Source organism: Propithecus coquereli, unplaced genomic scaffold, assembly GCF_000956105.1.
Source record: "Propithecus coquereli isolate 6110/MARCELLA unplaced genomic scaffold, Pcoq_1.0 Scaffold27, whole genome shotgun sequence".
NCBI lineage: Eukaryota > Metazoa > Chordata > Mammalia > Primates > Indriidae > Propithecus > Propithecus coquereli.
In genome coordinates, this window is record NW_012148285.1 from 294,348 (window position 1) to 313,187 (window position 18,840).

An 18,840-nucleotide genomic window follows, 5' to 3' on the forward strand; every position below is an offset into this window, starting at 1 on the left:
AGCCACCCTGACCTGAGAAAGAGTGTCAGGGCCTTTCTTCCACGCCGGCCACATGAATCTCATCTTGTGCCCCCTTTGCTGAGCCATCTCCCCAGTGGACTGTCACCTGGGTGGGAGGACTGCAATGGATCCAGCTGGTGCCTCCCGTAGCCCAGCACAGGGCCAGGCACCCACACGCATGCATGCACAGTGGGCACGTGTGTCTTGAAGAGAACTGAGAATGAACATGAAGCAGGTGTCCCTCAGGGGCTCGAGCCCATCACCTGGCGAAGGCACTGCTGGGACAAGTCAGTGTCACTTCCTGGTAGGCGGGGCTGGTGGCAAGGCCAGGGAAGTGGGCATAACAGAGCCGTCAGCCCTGGGCGGGCCCTGGTGACAGGGAAGGTGTGGTGGGGAGTCCCATGGCATGACGGGGCTGCCATTCCTTCCTCGGGTGCAGGGCAGCATGCACCCCGCCCACCCCTCGTGATAGGCTGCCAGGAACCGAGGCCCAGGTCAGCTGCCGGGACAGGTACCCTCCGGCCTGAGCAGCACCAGGAGCCCGAATCCTGGATGACACAGCGCCAGGAAACTTCCAGGGGACGCGTGAAGGGGGCGTATGAGCATGGGAGGGTCTGCTCCAATCACAGTGCTGAGAGCGGGAGTGGAGAGGAGACCACGTGTCCTCAGACGGTTCTCAGAGGGCCAAGGACCCTGCGCGAAATGACACTGAGTTATGGAGTGAATTATCCTGTTCCTTGTAAAACCCTTCCAGTAAAATGAAAACAGTGTCCCCTTCGGCCAGTGTGTGGTCCACTGTGACGCCTCTCCCAGGCTTGGAGTCCTGTCCCCTCTCCCCGCTCCGCTTTACGCAAGAACCACCTGCGGGTGCAGGAACGGGCAGGTAGCACCACCTGGCTGGAACCGAGCAAGGCCGGGTCTGCACTGTTTTGCGGGCGGCCAGGGGCGGTCCACCTCCAGCTGCTACACAAAGTCTCTTTAACTTCGCTGAGCTACCGAGTGAGCGCGCGAGCAACTGGCTCCGCCGGGGCCAGGTGAGCCCCGGTTCGCCGTACTCTAACGCCCGGCGCGCGGGGAGCCCCTCCCCGCCTGGCACAGGCCCCTGGCGGAGCGTCGGAGCACAAGCGGGAGGGGCGGCGACTTAAGGGGAGGGAAGGAGCCACCTGGCTGCGTGGCGGGGTGGGGAGGCGCGCGGGCCGAGGGGACAGCGCGACCAAAAGCCCGCAGGCGGGAAGCAGCAGGTGTGCCAGGGCAGGGGACGGCCCGGCCCAGGGCTGAGACCTTCGGAGCGTCGGAGGCGCGGCGGCGGCCGGGTCTGGACCAGCTGGGGCAGGACCGGAGCCGAGGACAGGCCCCGCCCCGCGCCCGCGTGTCTGTGGCTTTTCTGTCTGCTCCCCGCGGTTGGGGGCCATAAATCCCCGCCCCGGCCGCGCGCTCTCCGCGCAGGAGTGAGAGGGGGACGTCCCGGCCCACCAGCGCCGGCGGTGGTCGCCGAGCTCCGGTGCCCACTGCGCTCTCCCCCGGCACGTGCTGGGGACGCCCCGCGGGAGGCAGGTGCCCTGTCGGGATCTGAGCGCCCGCCCGCCCCCGCCTCTCTTTGGCGACAGTGGTGCCTTGGCGGTTGGCAGTGATGGGCATCGATGCGGCCCCCTTCTCTTTGGGGACCCGAGAAGCGATCACGCCGCAGGTCACGGCCCAGGCGGGCAAATAGAGACCGCCCTGTTCTCCTGAACAGGGACCAACAGCCTGGTGACCACCAACCAGGTCAGAAGCGCACAGTTAGAGGGCTGTCACCTGTCCCCGCGTGGGAGGGAGTGGGCATCACCCTCACCCGCCCAGCCTCCCTGGCCACTGGAAGGTAGCCTGTGTGCAGTGTGGCCTGGCCAGAGGCTGAGGACTCAGCCCTCTGGGGTTGGCGTGTTCCCTCGGGAGGGTGAAGGGTCCTGCGGGGTCCGTAGTGTCTTCCCAACGTCCCAGCCCGGCCCAGTGGGACTGCATGGCAAGACCCTTAGGTGGAGGAGCAAGCAGAGCGCACCTGAGCCTGGGACAGAGCCAGGAGGCATTTTGTTGTCGTGCTTGAGTTGTAGATCTTTATATGGTCTGGATATTAATCCCTCATCAGATATGTAATCTGCAAACATTTTCTCCCACTCTGTGGGTTGTGTTTTCACTCTTCAGTAGTGGTCTTTGGCACACACATTTTTCATTTCGATAACATCCAACATATCTGCTGCTGCATTGTGGCCTGCGCCTCTGGTGTCCTGTCTAAGCAATCACTGCCTGATCCCATGCCAAGGACCTTCCCCGTTTCCTTCTGAGAGTTTTAAGAGTGTTAGGTCTTATGCTTAGGTCTCTGGCACATTTTGAGCTAGTTTTGCATATGCTCTGAGGCAAGGTCCAACCTCATTGCTTCGCATGTAGAGCTTCCTCCTTTGTTTAAACCCCATGTGTGTGGAGGGCTCCAGGCCCAGCAGGGCACCCAGGGGAGCGGGAGGTCCCAGCCCTACTCAGGCAGCTCCCCCACAAAGGGATTGGGCCAAGGGTGGGCACATCACCTGGCAGCCAGCCGGATGCTTCCCCAGGATTTTATACACACTGCTTCTGCACAAAGCCCTCACCTCTCCAAGCCTCAGTTTCTCCTTTGCACCCAGGGAGCTGGACCCAGTCAGGGCCCTTTTCCCTGCCCCACCCCCACCCCATCCTCCAGCTAAACGCCCCCTTCCCTCCCACCAATCCCCTCACAGCTCTGTCCCCCAGGACAGGAATTCTGTGTTGGCTGGAACTGAGCACCAGGGCTGAGGGCCGGTGTCTCCTCCATCCCTCACCAGCACACGGGAACCAGGGCCTTGTCCCGCTCTTCCTGTTCCACAACTTCTATGGCTCCCAGAGCCCACAGGCCCAGGCCCAGGCCCTGTGCTTCGGCACCCCAGGCCCTCCAGAACCACACCCCACACCTAGTCCGCCTCCCCAAACTGCACCCCTCATTACCTTCCAAGCCCCTCCACCTGGCCAGCCCTTCTGCTCTCTGCCCAGGACTGGAGCTGGGTCCATGCAGCCCTGGTCTCTTTGCGTTCCACCTGCTGGCAGTGGCTAATTGCTGAGGACACAGCCCTGTGCAGACATCCTCAGGAGAAAGATGGTGTCTAGGAACCTTAGTCTCCTGCTCCTCACCAGGAAGCCCAAGGCTGTATGCCCCGGGCCAGGCTTACCTGGGCGCTTGTTCAAAACACAGATTCCCAGGACCCCTGAGAGCTAGGGCTAGAGAATGAGTGTCTCAGACAAGCCACTCATGATCTCAGCCCCCTGAGGGTGCAGTCCCCAGGCCAGGCCCACGCTAGGTCACTGTGGGAACCCCGGAGTGGGCAGCCCCTTGGCCCTCAAGTCTGGGAGAGACCCAGAATGTCCCCCTTCTGCTCAAGGTGGCCATCCACCGGGACTTCCTCACCGGAACTCCCCGCCTCACCCGGCGATAGCCACCTCCCTCTGGGCCACTGCAGACCTCCCTGGCCAGCGCAGCAGAGACCCACAACACCCCTCAGGGTTTCTACTCCTCTGGCAGAAGCGGGGGGTTGGGAGCATGTGGGGTTCATCCACTGAGAGCACAGGACCAGATGCGGGTGATGGGGCAAAGGACCCAGGACCCAGGGAGGAGGAGGAAGAGGGAGGGAGGAAGGAGTGAATGAGTGAGTGAGTGAACTAATGAAAGCAAGTCACTTCCAGCTGTCCAGCGAGCTCACCGCCTTGGAAACTTGCCCGCCCCGCCCCCCAGCCGTCCAGGCTGCCCCACGAGCGCCCCGCCGCGCACCCCCGGGCCTGACTCGGTCGGGGCTCGGGGACACCTGCCACCACCTTCCCCGGAAACGGGGAAGGTCCTTGGCATGGGATCAGGCAGTGATTGCGCCGACCCTCGGAGCTGCGGAGGCGCCCCTTGCCCGTCTGCGAAGTGGGGCGCGGGGGCCCGACGGGGACGCCGCGCGGGGCGGGACAGGCCGCGCGTTGGCAACGTGATGTCCCGCGCGCCCGAGGGCGCCAGTGCGGGGCCGGGGGCGGCTGGAGACCGCGGGCCCGGCGCCCCTCCCCCACCGGCTCGCAGGCCCGGCTCCCCTCCCCCTACGGCGGCCGGCGCCCGGGTTAGGGAGCGTCCACATTTCTCCTCCCGTCGGTCGTGCGCGCGGTCAGCCTTCTGTACGGGGTCAGCTCATTGGCCGCATTCGGAGGACGCCCCACCCCCGGCCCCGAACTGGCCAATTGCAAGGGGCTTCACAGAGCGCTGAACTCCAGGTTCGTCACCGTCCTGTGACGCTTCGGGGATCCTTAGGCCTCGGTGGCCTTTGGCCCCCTGCCCCGGGCCCTGACCCCAAGGAGACCTCCGGAACCTGTGCCCGGAACGGTGCCCGCCGTGCATCCGGGGAGCCCTTGGTGATCGCGGCCTCCCTTTTCTCCCGAGGCTCGCCGGCGTGTCCTCGAGTGGACGCGCACACACCGAAGGGGAGTTTGCAGACGCTCCCTCACTTCGGGGACGCGGCTCCTTTAAGGGCGCAGGTGTCCACAGCGCCGCCTGACTGGAAAGTCGCCGCCGGGCCGGGCTCCCGGGCTGGGTTCGGGGGGCGGGCGCGCAGCGACGGGTCGCGGGCCGCAGGGGGCGAGCGGCGGCGCGAACGGCGCGGGGCGCGGGGCGGCGGCGGCTGCGCCCGGGACCGGCGCGCGGAGGGCAACCCCGGCCAGGCCCCGCCCCGCGCGCCCCGCCCGCGCCGGGGTCCTCGGAGCTCTCGGGCTGCGCGCGGAGCGGGCTCCGGAGGGAAGTCCCGAGACAAAGGGAAGCGCCGCCGCCGCCCCGCTCGGCCCTCCGCCTGTCGCGACGCTCGCCGGGGCCGCGGCCGCCCGAGGTGAGCGCGGGCCGGGCGGGGCATGGCCTCCGTCGCCCGCATCCCGCCCCGCCGCGCCGGCTCCCCACGGGCCGCGAGGCCGCCGGCTTGTCCGCGCTGTCGCGCCGCGGGGCCGCCGCAGGCCTCCGGGCTGGGCGCAGGCCCGGGCCCGCTCGCCGCGTCCGCGCACTCGCCCGTCTCCGCGCCGGCGGGTCGCGCTGGGCGGGGGCCGCCTGCACCCGGGCGCGGGCAGCGGGCCCTGCTCGCCGTGGGGAGCGCGTTTCCGGGGTCCGGTCGCGCCCAGCCGTGGCGCCCTCCGGCCCGGGGAGGACGGACGGCGGGAAGGGTTGGGAGTCCGGGGTCGCGGGATGCGGGCTCGGGGGGTGGGGTGGGGGCAGGTGCGTGGGCTCGTGTTCGGTGTCTCGCAGTCAAAACAGCTCCAAGTTTCCTTGCGCCTTCAGCGACGCCGCTGCAGTTGGTGGGACCCTGCACGTCGGCGCCTCACTGAAGGGAGAGTTTTGTTCTCTTTCGGGGATCGCTTTGTACCAGTTCAGTGGGGTGGGACCGGTGGTTACGCGAGTAGGAGGAAGGTAAGGGGACGATTAGGCTTGTGATCGTGGCCTGCAGTCCCCCCTAAGTAGCAGAATTAACTGATTTGGTTTGCAAAATTTGAAAGTTCCTCAGGTTGCAAAGTAACTGTGCTTGTCTTTTGGGGTTTCTGTTTGTTTCCTTTTATAGGTTCTACTCCAAATGTTTCTTGCTCTTAAGGAAGTGTTGCCTTTGAATACAGAACCTATTCAACAGCAAACCGTGGATCCTAAGTCTGTCCTGGCTTCCTTACAAAGAGTACCCTCCCTACGTCTTTGGAATGGTTGCTGTCGTGCCTTTCTCTGATGCGTCTCAGGGTTTGGGGTCTTGCTTCCGAAACAGCCTGGGGTTCTGCGACAGAGGTCAGGTGCAGCCGGGTGAGGGTCTCCTGAGTGCAGGGTGCTTGGAGCTTGCAGAAGTGTTATCTTCCCAAGTCTGGGAGAGTTTGCATCTGGGCAGAGGCTTCTCATCCAAACCGGTTATGGCATTGTCCCCCATTATACAGATGAGTAAATTGAGGTTGGGGAAGTGCCTTGCCCACACTCACACAGCCAGTAAGTAGCGCTGAAGTCCGTGCTTGTCAACCAGGGGAGCAGAATCTGAGAAGAACAGGTTAAAGTGCAGCCCCAGCAGACCTCTCCGCTGTGCTGGCATACCCAGGCCTCCTGTTCCCCGCAGGTGTTTTGCCTCGCCTGTCTCTAAGAGTTTAGGGTTATTTTTGTCTTTACATCATAAAACTTTCCTGCTCTGAAGCATCTAGTGACACTTAGCTGCTCCTTAAGTGCCTCTCTATTAATTTGGGGAGGCAGCTTTGATTGTAAGTGGGGTTTTGAGTGAGTGGTTCTGTGTCATGATTAAACTGCAACAGATTGGCTGCCTTCTCCTGGATGCTGGGGGCTGATAGGGGTGCAGGTGCGGGTCCTGGAGACCAGGCTTCTGTCTGGGACTGTGGCGTGCACCTGTGGCGCTTTGCTCTGACGGTGCCGTGTCTCTCATGAGACCAGCGACCAGCCTCTGGTACTGGGGTGCTCTGAGGCAGAGGGTGTTCAGGAAGCAGGCAGGCCTTGGCAGGACGTGTAGGGAATCTCACAGGACCGCCCCTCATTGCCTTTCATACCTGCAACAACCACAGCCGGGTGCTAGGAGAGGCAGCCTGTGGCAGGGTCCCCACATCCTTGCACAGGCAGGCTCCTCCGGAGCACTGTGAGCTTTCCTGGTGACAGTACCTGTGGCTCCTTGGTGTCCAAAGTGCTGGCCCGGGGCTTGTCGTGTAGCCGCTTTGAGACTCTGGAGACCTTACGAAGCCGTCACTTAGCAGGCTGCTTTGCAATGGATAGGGTGGGGGCCGCTGCCTGGAGGCAGGGAAGCTAGAGAGTGCTGAGCCTGGGGACGGGGCACTCCCAGAGCCCTGGGGTAGGGTGGAGCAGTCCTAGAAGAGCCAGAGGGGTTTGAGAAATTCGTGGAGATAAAGAGTTTCAGACCTTGGGTTCCTGCTGTCACCTCCAGCCCAGAGACAGCCTTCAGAACAAGCTCCTGGCGCTCCCTTCTGCAGCGCCGCCTTCGGGACTGCCCCTTGCCCCTGCCCGGGCCCTTCTGCTCCTGGCCCAGGCCAGCCATCTCCGCTGGCTCTGCCCTGGCGGTTCCCGCCTGACCACCCTCCTTTCTGTCGCAGCCCCCAGCACTTGCCCACCCGGGAGCCCATGTCCTCAGGCTGCCTCCTGCTTAGGAGAGTGCACAGGGATCTTTGGGGAAGGGGTGGATGCTCCGGGCGGCATGAGCCTTAGCGGTCACGGTCACGCTTTCTCGGACAGGCGCATCTGCCCTGCGAGGAGGGAGTGGGTGCGCCACAACTCTGGGGTCTGTGCCGTAAAGAGAAATTCCAGTTTGGGCCAAGCCTGGTGTTGCTACCTTAGACTCAACCTCGAGGTTGGGGGAGGTAGGAAGCTGTAACTGCGCGTTCCTCCGCCATGTGCCACCCGACACCCGCGTCCTGCTGCAGGGTTTTGCTTCTCTTACCTTCCCTTTCTCTTAGGACACCGGGAGTGTCGAAATTATCGAGAAAGCACCATGTCTAATTGGTGGTCCGGCGGCTTGGAGTAACCTCACCCAAGGGCTCCTGGACATTGGGGCTCTCGGGGTGACACTGGGACAGCCCAGGGTTTCTGGGATGGGGGTCCTAATCCCCCTCCTTCCACATTGCTGACTTCTTGGAAAAGTCATCCTAGCACCACCTAAGACCCAGGTGTGACCCTGAATTCCTGACTCAGTGGGCCCATTGGGGACAGAGCGTTTGCCTTTCTGACAAGTGCCAGGTGACGTGGCTGTCGTGAGAGCAGCTGTGCTGCAGGGGGTGCAGCGTGCACCATGGGCCGGGCTGTGTGGGGTCGTGGGCTGTTCGCTCCATCTGGGCGGGTGGAAGGTGCCGTCCGCATCGCCGGACACCGTGGTCGTTCTGGGCCGGGCCAGGGCTGCGCGGGCAAGTAGCCAACACCGAGGGGAGGCTCTGCCCTCAGGGGCGAGTGACTCGCGGTCTCCTTTGTCGTCTCTGAGGGCAGCGCGGTGGAGGTGCCCCCAGCCTGTGTCGAGGCCTGGGTGCTGGTCGGGAGCTATGTGGGAGCCAGGCAGCAGGCAGGTTCTTCTAAAGCCCGTCAAGGACGCTGTGCTGCCGAGGGGCCCTTTCTCTCTGAGGAGTGGAGAGCAGGCCCGTGGCCTGGGGCCCTGGACGGAGCTGGGAGGGCTGCTGTCCAGCCTTGCGAGAAACAGTCACTTGTCTTGATGAAGCCTGTTTGGGGTTTAGACTCTTGACTTGGGGTACCTTCAGGGATTCCACGGACTTTGAAGACCACCACACTCACTTAGGTTCGAGTTCTCCTTCAAGTTTTGTCACCTGAGCGCCATTTCTCATGGGTGAAGGGTGTGGATGGCAGCTGGCGGGGGTGGTGGTCGAGGGTGGTGTGCAGGCTGCTGGCCCCTGCCCACTGGGGCCACGGTCCCAGGACGGTCACCGCGGACCTGCTCCCTGCGTGCTGCGGGCTCTGAGCCTGAGCAGCCCTCCCTGGAGGACCTGGCTGTCCCCTGGCAGACACGTGGGGCCTGCGGTGTCTCATCCACAGGTTTAACCGTCCTCCACCCTGTCTTCAAGAATAATGGCCATCCTCCTGGCCAGGCCCGAATCTAAATTCTGAGCCCTGATTCTAAGCTGGGGACCCCCACTTCTCACGTACCTGGAGGGCAGTGCCCCATTCCCGCCCCTCCCTGGTCTCAGGCCGGCGCTCCGGACGTTCCTGCTTGGGTCCCTGCCTTTCCTACAGAGTCTGGTGGCAGAATGGGGCCCCCGTCACTCTGACCTGTTGCAGCGTGTGTGGAAAGAGGGTGCAGCAGGTCACGGCCCAGCAGCTGCGGTCTGGCCTCTCTGAGCCTCTGTCTCCTCACCGGGAAACAGGGGCCCCCATGTGTGTCAGAGCCTGGGGGTAGTAGGGGCAGGTGAAGGGCGCAGAGGAGGCGTCCCACCTGCCCCCAGGGCGCACGAGTCGGCAGCAGGAGCCCAGGTTTGCCTCTGACCTTGTGCGCTGCCCCCTGTCTGTTCCAGGGACTGCGAACATGTCGGGAATCGCCCTCAGCAGACTCGCCCAGGAGCGGAAGGCCTGGAGGAAAGACCACCCTTTCGTAAGGAGCTTCTTCCCCGCGCGGCGGAGGGCAGGGGGCTTTGCTCATTCTCTGGGTTGCCCCAGCACTGACGTGCTTCCATGGTGGTTTTCCCTCAGGGTTTTGTGGCTGTCCCGACAAAAAATCCCGATGGCACGATGAACCTCATGAACTGGGAGTGCGCCATTCCAGGAAAGAAGGGGGTAAGGCCGCCGGCCTGCTGCTGGCGCGGTTAACAGAAGGTTCAGGAGGCAGAACTGGGAGAGGCTCGAGTTCAGACGCCACTCGTGTGTGACGTCCACACTTGTCGTGGGTTACAGTCATCGCGAATCCTCTGCTCTGGCCTCAGCCCCCATGGCGGGACATGAGGTCAGAAGGTGCCGGCAAGGTTGAGGTGACAACTCTGACTAACCAAGAAGGAAGCAGCTGGCTGCCGGGCGGTGGGGCACTCGGCGGGACAGGCCCCTGGTGCGTGGCTGGGGTGCAGAGCCATGGGGGTGGTGGGTGGGGCAGCCTTCCCAGTGAGGAGGGGTCCTGCCGTGCGGGGGTGAGGCAGCCCGAGCTGGGGCGTGTCCTGGAGAGCCTGCCTGGCACAGAGGCCAGTGTGGCCACCCCGGACGCTACTGGGCGCCCTGAGCATCCTTCACACACAGGCCCTGGTGCTGACCCTGCTCCCCTGTCCTCGTTGCCCTGCATGTTGGCAGCATTTGAGAGTGGGGGCACCAGTCTACGGACAGCTCATCTTGACCCTTAAGAAAGGTGTCTGGGTGATGCACGGGGCCTAGGCACCCCCACCCATCCCCACCTGTACACCTGCATGCTGGGCTCCGCCTGGGTGTCTCCGAGTGGTCCGTGGTCCTTGGGCTCAGCTCTACCTGAGGGGTGATGTGGTTTGCGTTCGTCGTCCGTTCAGGGCTCTGGGGGCCCAGTGGGCCCATCCTCTGGCCCTCGTGTTAGGGCGAGGCAGATGCCCCGTTGCTGTCCCCTTCCCCAGGGGACGCCGGGAGGGTGTCAGACTGGAGCAGCAGAGGTGCCTTGTCCAGGCGGGATGGGTCGGGGAGCACAGCGGCCCTGTCCTGGAGGCGCGTCCCGCCTCCGCTCCTTCCCCAGGAGGCTCTTCCTGGCTCTCCTGGGCACAGTGGAGTCTCCATGGTCCTCTTGGGGGGCAGTCTGGGCTGCAGGACAACTTAGAAGACCCCGAGCGTCGTGGCAGCCCTGGGTGCTGGGCAGTAGACGCGAGTCCCCTCCCAGGCCGCCGCAGGAGGTGCGCAGCACACCTTACCGTGCTCTCTTCCCCCGCAGACTCCGTGGGAAGGAGGTTTGTTCAAGCTGCGCATGCTCTTCAAAGACGATTACCCATCCTCACCCCCAAAGTGTGAGTAGCAGAGACGGTGGGCGTCCTGGCTGGTCACTGATCTGCCCCAGGAGGCACACGTGGTGCTGGGAGGGAGAGGACCTGACCTTGATCCTTGACCCGCTCGGGCTCGGGTGTGAGTCTGTCTCTGGCCCCAGGGTGGGCGGAGCGTGTAGCAGGCTGATCTCTGGGCCGAGATCGCCTGGACCTCAGGTGGCTGTCGGTGACGAAAGACCACAGACCTGGTGCCCGTGAGGCCGCAGCCCTGGGTGACGGACGTGCAGGGCCCTGTTGGGAGTGTCGCCCTCCGAGGGTTTGTGGTGCCCTCCCCGCACCGCCCTGCCTGTGGGCTACTGCGCAGCTCCGCCCTGCCCGTGCTGCGTCCGCTCCCCGAGAGGGTGGTGGGAGGAGGTGGCCACGTTTGGAGTAGCGGCTGCCGCTGAGCGAGTGGTCTGAATGCAGTCCGGCAAAACTCCGCAGGGGCGATAGGTCCCCCCTCTTGTGGCTGGAAACCAGCGGTGCTGCTCAGTCAGGGCGAGTCCACACGGGCGGGCAGCTGGAGAGCGCTCGCCCTGGTCCTTCCGGCTGCGGCAGGAGCGCGGTCTCCACTGCGGCAGCTCCCAGACGAACGCAGCCTGTTGACTGGGGGTATTAACGTGGTAACACTGCGATGGAGACTTGTTTCGTTCGGGCTTGTCCTTTGCCGTTTGAATTTTTTTGCCATGGACAAGTGTTGCTTGAAAACGATTTCTTCTAATTAAGAGAAAAATGTAAGAACGAGACAACGTAGCTGCTTTCGTTGCTTCAGTTCGGCGGATTGGAATTCCGAGCAAACGCAGCAAGGCGAGGCGGAGGCCGCGAGGGAGCTGGGAAAGGCAGCTGCGGCTGCACAGACCGTCCCTTCAGGTCGCTGTGTAAGAAGTTAACGTATAGAAATCACTTTTCACGTCATTTCAACAAAGGGAAGTTTTGAAACTGCTTTTCCAGTAGCATCAGATCCCTTGGACCGACAAAAGATTGGTTCGAGAGCTCAGTGCTGGAAACAGGAGAACGTTCCTGACAAGTCAGGGACGGCCCAAGCGCCACCGCTCCCGTGGACTGGAAGACGCGGTGTCGCGCGGACGTCAGCTCTCTCCAGCCCGTCTGCAGGTTCTGCAGTCCCAGGGGGTCGAGTGTGCTTCGCGGGAATCGTCGAGCAGCCCTAAGTGTGTGTGGAAGTGCAAAGGGCAGGACTCGCTGAGGCCCATTGTGTGCAGGGAACCCACATGGTGGGCTGGGCAGAGCGCACCCCGTCAGATACCGAGACCTGCCATGGGACACGGTGGCCGTAGACGCCCCGGGTTGGTGCGAAGGCAGGGACGCAGCCCGCAGCGCAGAGCGGAGCGTCCAGAAAGGCCGCGCACGTGCAGCGGCTGTTTGTGCTGGGACGTCCCAGTGGGAGAAGAGGAAGCTCGGCCTCCTCCCTCCATGGATAGGTGCCTTCCCGGTGCGCTGCGGCGCCCGCTGGGAAGGGTGCTATGGCTTTTGGAGGAAGACGGGGAAAGATGGGACGGGCAAAGATTGCTTAACCAGGGAAGCGCCAGAGTGCTAACCCTGGGGGGCAGTGGACCCCTTGAACCGCACTGAAGATGAGAACATCTTTGCCTCAGAAGACCGCCTGAGAGGGAGAGAGGAGAGCGACGTCTGAGTCTCAGCACTTTTGACTTGTCAGGAGCTCCCGTGAATCGTCGGGAACAGGCCGACACCGTGAGGTCAAACAGGCCTTCCCAGGGGAGCGGACCCTGCTGTGCTCACGGAAGAGCAGACGGCCAAGGGCGCGGAGCAGCGGGAGAGCGCACACTTGGGGCGCTCGCCTTTGGAAAATGGTCTGCCGTGTCTGCGGAAGCTGAACTCAGCCCGCTGTGGGGCCTCGAAGTGGCGCCGTGGGGGATGAGTGCCCAGCAGGGCGCACGTGTGTGGGCACAGGACAGGCAGGTTGCCTGCGGTGGGCGCACTGGGACAGCCGGGAGCGGGACACGGCCCAGGCGTGCGTGGACACAGAATGGGGACAGCGTGCAGCAGCCGGGGGGCCCCAGGGTGCAGAGCGTGAGCGCAGGGCGGGCAGGGGAGGGCCGCCCCCCGGTTCCTGCAAGTCCAGAAACGTAGATGTGCCCTCGGGCTTCGTCTCTCCCAGAACAGCGCGTGCTTGTTCTGCGTCCGTCTCCTTGTGGCCACAATTTCATTTTTTTTGAAAAGTTCTTGGCCAGATGCCTGGTCTCCTGCCAGGTGCCCGGCGTGGGGAGGAGGGCGACCTGGGAGCACGCTACTCTGTAGGACGGCAGCTGCCTCCAAAAAGCGTTTCCTTTCCTCGTCTGCCAGGTAAATTTGAACCACCATTATTTCACCCAAACGTGTACCCTTCGGGCACGGTGTGCCTGTCCATCCTGGAGGAGGACAAGGACTGGCGGCCGGCCATCACGATCAAACAGGTACGGGCACGGGCTGCCTGCGCTGTCTCGGGAGTCCGCCTTTCACGCCGCGGCGGCCCACTGTGTGTTGTTTTCTCTGCCCAGATCCTACTGGGAATACAGGAACTTCTAAATGAACCAAATATCCAAGACCCGGCGCAAGCAGAGGCCTACACGATTTATTGGTAAGTGGCGACTGGCCCCGCGGGCGGCAGCCTCCTTTCCCATCCCGTGTAGGCCGCCCGACGGGGCGTAGACACGAGCTCACGCAGCGTGGGGGCCGGGGAAGCCCTGCGGGCCCTGGGTGCTGCATGCACAGGCCTGGTGGGCAGGAGCTGGTCTGGCCGGGCTTTGGTGGCGGGAGCAAGAGGTCGGGTGACGTGGGCTCTCGTGCGCCACTGTCCCTTGTGAGCTGTGCCCGGCTCCAAGAAGGCCTGCTGAGTGCCAGGGTGGGAGCCACGCTGAGGGCGTGTCCTGTGTCCCTCCCATGCCATGTACCCACAGTCGTGGCTCCTACGTACGTGAGGTGTGGCCCAGCAGGAGTGGCGCTCACGGCTCAGTGACGACCTCACTCAGGCACTGGGCTCCCATCCTGGCCTTACAAGGTGCTGCTGTGGCCAGAGGGGTCCCTGTGGTCATATGTCCCTGCCCGTGCTGGGGAGGGGGGCTGGGTGTGAGTCAGGACTCGAACGGTTAACCTGGTGCTAGGGCAGCAGGGCCCCTGTGCTATCTGTGTCCCAGGTCCCCCGGCAGCCTGTTGGGCTGCTCTGGTGGCTGGGCTGGGGGCTCTGACCCCATACTCCATCTGCAACATTCAGAAACTGGCCCCACTGCTCCGAGGGAACGGGCTGGGAGGCTTTCTGAGGACGGACCTGGGTGCCCCACGCCCTGGCTTGCCTGCCGCGCCAAGGGGCCAGCCAGTCCCACCCTGGGCAGCAGGGGTCTGCGCCTTCAGGGGGCGTTTCCTGAATCGGAGCCGGCCAGGAGGGAAGGCTGAGGCAGGATCGGCCACCACGGCGGCCGCTCGCACGCGGCGTGAGGAGAGATGCCAGGTCTCGGGACGCGCCTTTCTCCCGGGCGCGGTCCCAGCCCAGGTGTTGGTGAGGGGCCCTCCCTGGTGGCCACGGGCAGCTGAGAGGCACCAGGCAGGGGGTGGCGCTGCTGCGGCCTCAGCCTGGCTCCCCCAGGGGCCGACTTTGGTCAGTCCCCTGGCCCTGGCTCAGTCGCCAAGCTGCCGCTGAGGGCCTGGCGGGACGAGGCTGGACTCCGGCCCATGCTGCCGCCTGCTGTGCGCGTGTCGCTCTGTGAGGCGCGTGCGCTCTGTGCCGGGGAGCACACGGGGCCTCGTGCAGGCGGGAGTCGGCTCCCACGGACATGGCCGGTCACCCTGGCCAGCCGCCATGGAGAGGCAGCGGCAGAGCTGATGGCTCATGGCGACGGAGCAGCCCATGAGGCAGAAAGTGCTCTCCTGTCCGGCCCTGGGGGCTGCGGGCCGCCGCTCCCGTCTGGTCCCCGACTCGCCAGCCTCGGCGGGGCGCAGTGGCCGCTCCTCACCCGCAGCCCCGAGGCCAGCAGGCCCTGCTGTGCAGGTCACGCCCTGCGTCACCTGGGCTCCGCGGATGGCTCCCCTTCGCTCTCACTTAGAACAAAACGTTCTTTCTCTTGCAAACGTCCACCTTGAAAGCACCTTCTGCCGAGTGCGCGGAGTGTGCAGAGTGTGCCGAGAGCTCCGATTCCCTCTGTTTCTGAAGGCCTCGGGGCACCGCGGCCCCTCTGGCCCTTCCTGCGCCCTCCCAGCCGAGCTCCTCTGCCCTGGGCCCGCCTAGCGGCCTGAGCTGGGCGCTGGCGTTAGGAGCAGAGCAGGGTCTGGGCCTTGCGGTGGGGGCTGCGCCGTGGCCCTGACCCCACGTCCCAGGACCGGCGTGCACGTCCGTCTGCACGGTAGTTCCTCCAGTCTGTTGACCCCGGGGCCTCTGCAGTCCCTGGGCCTGGGCCGCAGGCGGCCACAGTGTGCGACGGGGCGGGGAGGTTCGCGCCCTGCTGGAGAGCAGGCTGGCTCCTTGGGGAGCGCCGTGCACGCCTCGTGCGCAGACACGTCGGGCCTGGCTGGGCGCACAGGATCAGACCAGCCCTGCACAGCGCTGCTCCCCTGTGCCACCCGTCACGCCCAGGCGCAGCGTTGGCCACTCTCACAGCCCCGTCTTCGGGGCCGTTCTCAGGCTGGGCCCCTTCCGACCGAGCCACCTCCTACACCTTTGCCCCGGGACGAGAGCCTGGTGGAAAAACCCTCTAGTTTGGGAATTGGGAGCAACTAGTGTCAAGCAGTCAATGTTTTGTTTTTGATTTTTTGAGACAAAGTCTCACTGTCTCCGGGGCTGGAGTGCAGTTGCGTCAGCTTAGCTCACTGTAGCCTCAAACTCCTGGGCTCCTGCGATCCTCCTGCCTCAGCCTCCTGAGCAGCTGGGACCACAGGCGGGAGCCACCACGCTGGGCTAATTTTTCTGTTTTTATTAGAGACAGGTTCTTGCTCCTGCTCAGGCTGATCTCGGCCTCTCGGAGTGCTGGGATTGCAGGTGTGGACCACCACACCCAGCCCAGTCAATATGGTTAAAAGTAACCACTGTCTCAAACTTCTACAAGAGAAACCTCCGACGTCTAGTTAAGATGCGTGGCTAGTTAGGATCGGTGGCTGGTTAGGATCGGTGGCTAGTTAAGATCCATGGCTAGTTAGGATCGGTGGCTAGTTAGGAGCACAGACTCAGCACAAGTCACACGGTTGCAGGCCCCTGTGGTGTGGACCACCCTCTGGTCCCCAGCTGCCTCACGGCCCAGTGGGGCCACTGTGCCCAAGAGGCTGCTGCCCCACCCCTCCGGGTCACCGTGTCCACCAGATGTGGCCTCCTTTCCTCCCTGCTGCCCCCTGCCCTGGTCTCGGCGACCCTTGGGCTGCCTTGCCGGGCACAGCTCCCCAGGCCACTGGCTTTGTCAGGAGCCTCCGAGCTGCAGAGGCCTCCAGTCCGGTGCAGCCGGCGCTCCCCTTTCTAACGTGTCTCTTCTCTTTTGACCTCCTCAGCCAAAACAGAGTGGAGTATGAGAAAAGGGTTCGAGCACAAGCTAAGAAGTTCGCGCCCTCATAAGCAGCGACCTGTGGCATCACAAAAAGGAAGGGATTGGTTTGGCAAGAACTTGTTTACAACATTTTGCAAATCTAAAGTTGCTCCGTACAATTGCTAGTCACCTAGGGGAGGGTTGGGTGGGCGCCATCTTCCATTGCCGCCACGGGACACAGTTCTTGATTCGCTGAATTGCCCAGTTTTTCATACAGGGTCTCTTCCTTCAGTCTTTTGTATTTTTGATTGTTATGTAAAACTTGCTTTTATTTTAATATTGATGTCAGTATTTCAACTGCTGTAAAATGATAAACTTTTATACTCGGGCAAGTCCCTGGAGCTAGCTTCCTCCGCTCTGATGCAGGCATGCTTCTCACCTGGCCGCGCTCACCTGGCCGCGCTGGCTGTACAGAAAAGAAACCACACGGCCACCCGCCTTGTCCTCCAGATCTGGGGCGTGTTGCTCTTGAGCCTCAGATCCGAAGCCAGCGCGTCTGACCGCATCACTTCCTTTGTGTTTCTATGGCGTTCTGTCTGTGTTGCTGTTTAGAGTAAATAAACTGTTTATATAAAGGTTTTGTTGCATTATTGTCATTAAAAGTGTGAGGAGGCCCCGGAGTGCCCTCCCCTCTGTGCAGGCCCTGTGAGCACCAGCCCCGCGGCCCTGCGTCAGGCCCGGCCAGCGACAAGCACTTCTCACGCCTCTGCTTCCGGATGCGCCTCTCCTGTCCCTGTTCTTTGTAAATACGACTGTGTTCTCCCCGCCCCGGACCTTTGTAGAGTACCGGACGGCTCAGGTCTGGCCGAGTCGGAGCCGGCATCGGGAGCCTTGCGAAGCACACGGGGCAGAAGCGGGCGGGCGCGGCTGTCCGAGCAGCCTGCTGGCGTGGGCTCCCGCGGTGGCCAGGCCGCAGCGATGGAGCCCTGCCTGTGGACAGCGGCTTCTCCCCTCCCCGTCTGTGCTCTGCCCCGCCGGCCTGGCCTGGGGGCAGCCCTCTGCCCCCTCATGCCCTTCCCCGCGTCCTGAGGAGGCAGCCCTGCCGCCCCCGCTTCCTCCAGCTGCTGCCTCCACTGCTTGCCGCCCGCGCCGGCCCCACCCTGGCGGCAGGTGGACGGGCCCCGGGCGTTGTCTCGGCACCAGAACCCTGAGTAAGGCGCCACTGTCCACACATCCTTGCCCTGAGGATTTCTGAGCACGGGACGCGCCGCGGGGCTGGCCGGCCTGTCCTCTGGGCTTCCCAGGGCTGGCGGCTGAGCCGCCGTCCCCTGCTGGCAAGCCGAGTGCAGGTCCCAGCTCTGCTGGAAGGCGCGGGGGTCTGGCCCTGGAGCCCAGAGGCTGGATCAGGGCCAGCACCCTCAGCGCTAGAGCTGGGTACCCGTGGCTCGGGCACAGGCGCAGGAGTGCAGAGCCGGCCGTGGGCCCCGGGAGGAAGGAGCTCGGCGCCCCTCTGGTCTGTGTGGGCCGCCGGGGATCTCCGAGGGTAGCGGTGACTCCCAAAGGCCCTAGGGCTGGCGGCACGCCGGTGGCTCCGAGGTACGAGTGCCTTGTTCGCTTTCTTAGCTGTACATTTTGTCAGGTCGCTGGGCTCTCGGTTTGATATTTGCAGTTTGTTTATAACGCAGAGGGCCTTACCTGGGGATCCAGCCGGATTGTATGTTTGTAGCTTGCTCCCGAATGTCTGATTTTGTAACGACTGAACTACATTTAGTATTAGTTAACACATGTATATGGTTAATATATATGGAAATTCAATATATTTTATAGTTAAAGTATTCTAAAGTAATTGATGTTTCTAGCAAACTGTAGTGACTTCGGCTAATGAAATGTTTCCTTTGTACCACAGTCCTCGGCTTAGCAAAGATGTGAATCTTGTAACATGAGCTCTCTGGAATGTGACCCGTGGCCAGTGTCAGGGAGAGGGTGTGTTCCGGGCATGGCGTCTCTCACTGGTCAGGAACTGTGGGCAACACGTTAACCACTGTATCTAAGAATCCTCGAATTAAAACGTTTCCACAAGCTGCCGCCTGCGGGGTGTGTCCTTTTCCTGCCTGTCCAGTCCTCGCTGGGCTGTGGGGTGGGCGCCCCCTTGCCCGGCACCCCACTGCCCCTGTTCTGTGCTGCCCCCCAGGGGAGGCCCCCACGGCCTCCAGCACCCGGCATCAGACCCTCCGTGGCCAGTGGGGGTGATGTCACCTCAAGCCTAGGTGGGAGCCCTCTGCCCCAGCTGCCCAGGGCGGGGGTCTCCGGGGAGCACGTGTGTCCAGGCCGCTGTGCGGGCGCAGACGAGGAGCCCAGACTCAGGGCGGCTCCCAGGGGGACCCTGTGCATGACGCGAGGGGGTCAGGCTGATCACACCTGTCAGTCTCGCCCGTCCTGGGACTTGGGGCTGGCTGGGCCGAAGGAGGCAAGACCCGACCACCACCCAGGACTGCTGTCCCCAGGAACGTCAGCTCCTGGCCAGGCCACCACGTCCCTCTCACCCCTCTGCGCTGTCCAGCCCGGGCTCTGGCCGTGTCCTGGCACCTGTCCGCCCACCTGCAGAGGCTCCCTAATCAGCCCGAGGCACGACCATCACTTGTGGGAGCAGCTGATGGAAACCTCCAGTTTGTGGTTGCCATGACAACGAGTTGCCAGGTTGGAGGGCCTGAGCACTGACTTGGACCGGCTGGAACCGGTCTGAGCTGGCTCCAGCAGGGAGAGGCCCAAGGGGTGCTTGCTTTCAGGATGCGGATGCTGAGTCTGGGGGTGTCCTGCCTACCACTCGGGAGACAGCGCCGGCCCCGTCTGAGGGAGCCCTGGGGCCTAGCCAGGGGTTGGACCATCAGGTGGG

The 18,840-nt window shown here is 63.4% G+C and overlaps 1 protein-coding gene across 1 annotated transcript; it reads left to right on the forward strand.

Moving 5' to 3' along the window:
• The first annotated feature begins 4,754 nt into the window (after nucleotides 1-4,754).
• On the forward strand, nucleotides 4,755-16,582 carry UBE2I (ubiquitin-conjugating enzyme E2I). The gene is made up of 7 exons (XM_012647754.1): nucleotides 4,755-4,886; nucleotides 9,043-9,119; nucleotides 9,218-9,301; nucleotides 10,401-10,473; nucleotides 12,811-12,920; nucleotides 13,005-13,084; nucleotides 15,973-16,582. Exons 2-7 carry the CDS (start codon nucleotides 9,054-9,056, stop codon nucleotides 16,034-16,036), a joined length of 477 nt encoding a protein of 158 aa, XP_012503208.1. The 5' UTR covers nucleotides 4,755-4,886; nucleotides 9,043-9,053; the 3' UTR covers nucleotides 16,037-16,582.
• Nucleotides 16,583-18,840: the final 2,258 nt, after the last annotated feature.

What these genes read in the sequence shown, in the direction of transcription:
- UBE2I (XM_012647754.1), top strand. Translation starts at nt 9,054, where the DNA reads ATGTCGGGAATCGCCCTCAGCAGACTCGCCCAGGAGCGGAAGGCCTGG. An exon ending in GGAGGAAAGACCACCCTTTC is followed by an intron (nt 9,120 to 9,217) that starts GTAAGGAGCTTC and finishes GTTTTCCCTCAG; the next exon opens with GGTTTTGTGGCTGTCCCGAC. An exon ending in CCATTCCAGGAAAGAAGGGG is followed by an intron (nt 9,302 to 10,400) that starts GTAAGGCCGCCG and finishes CTTCCCCCGCAG; the next exon opens with ACTCCGTGGGAAGGAGGTTT.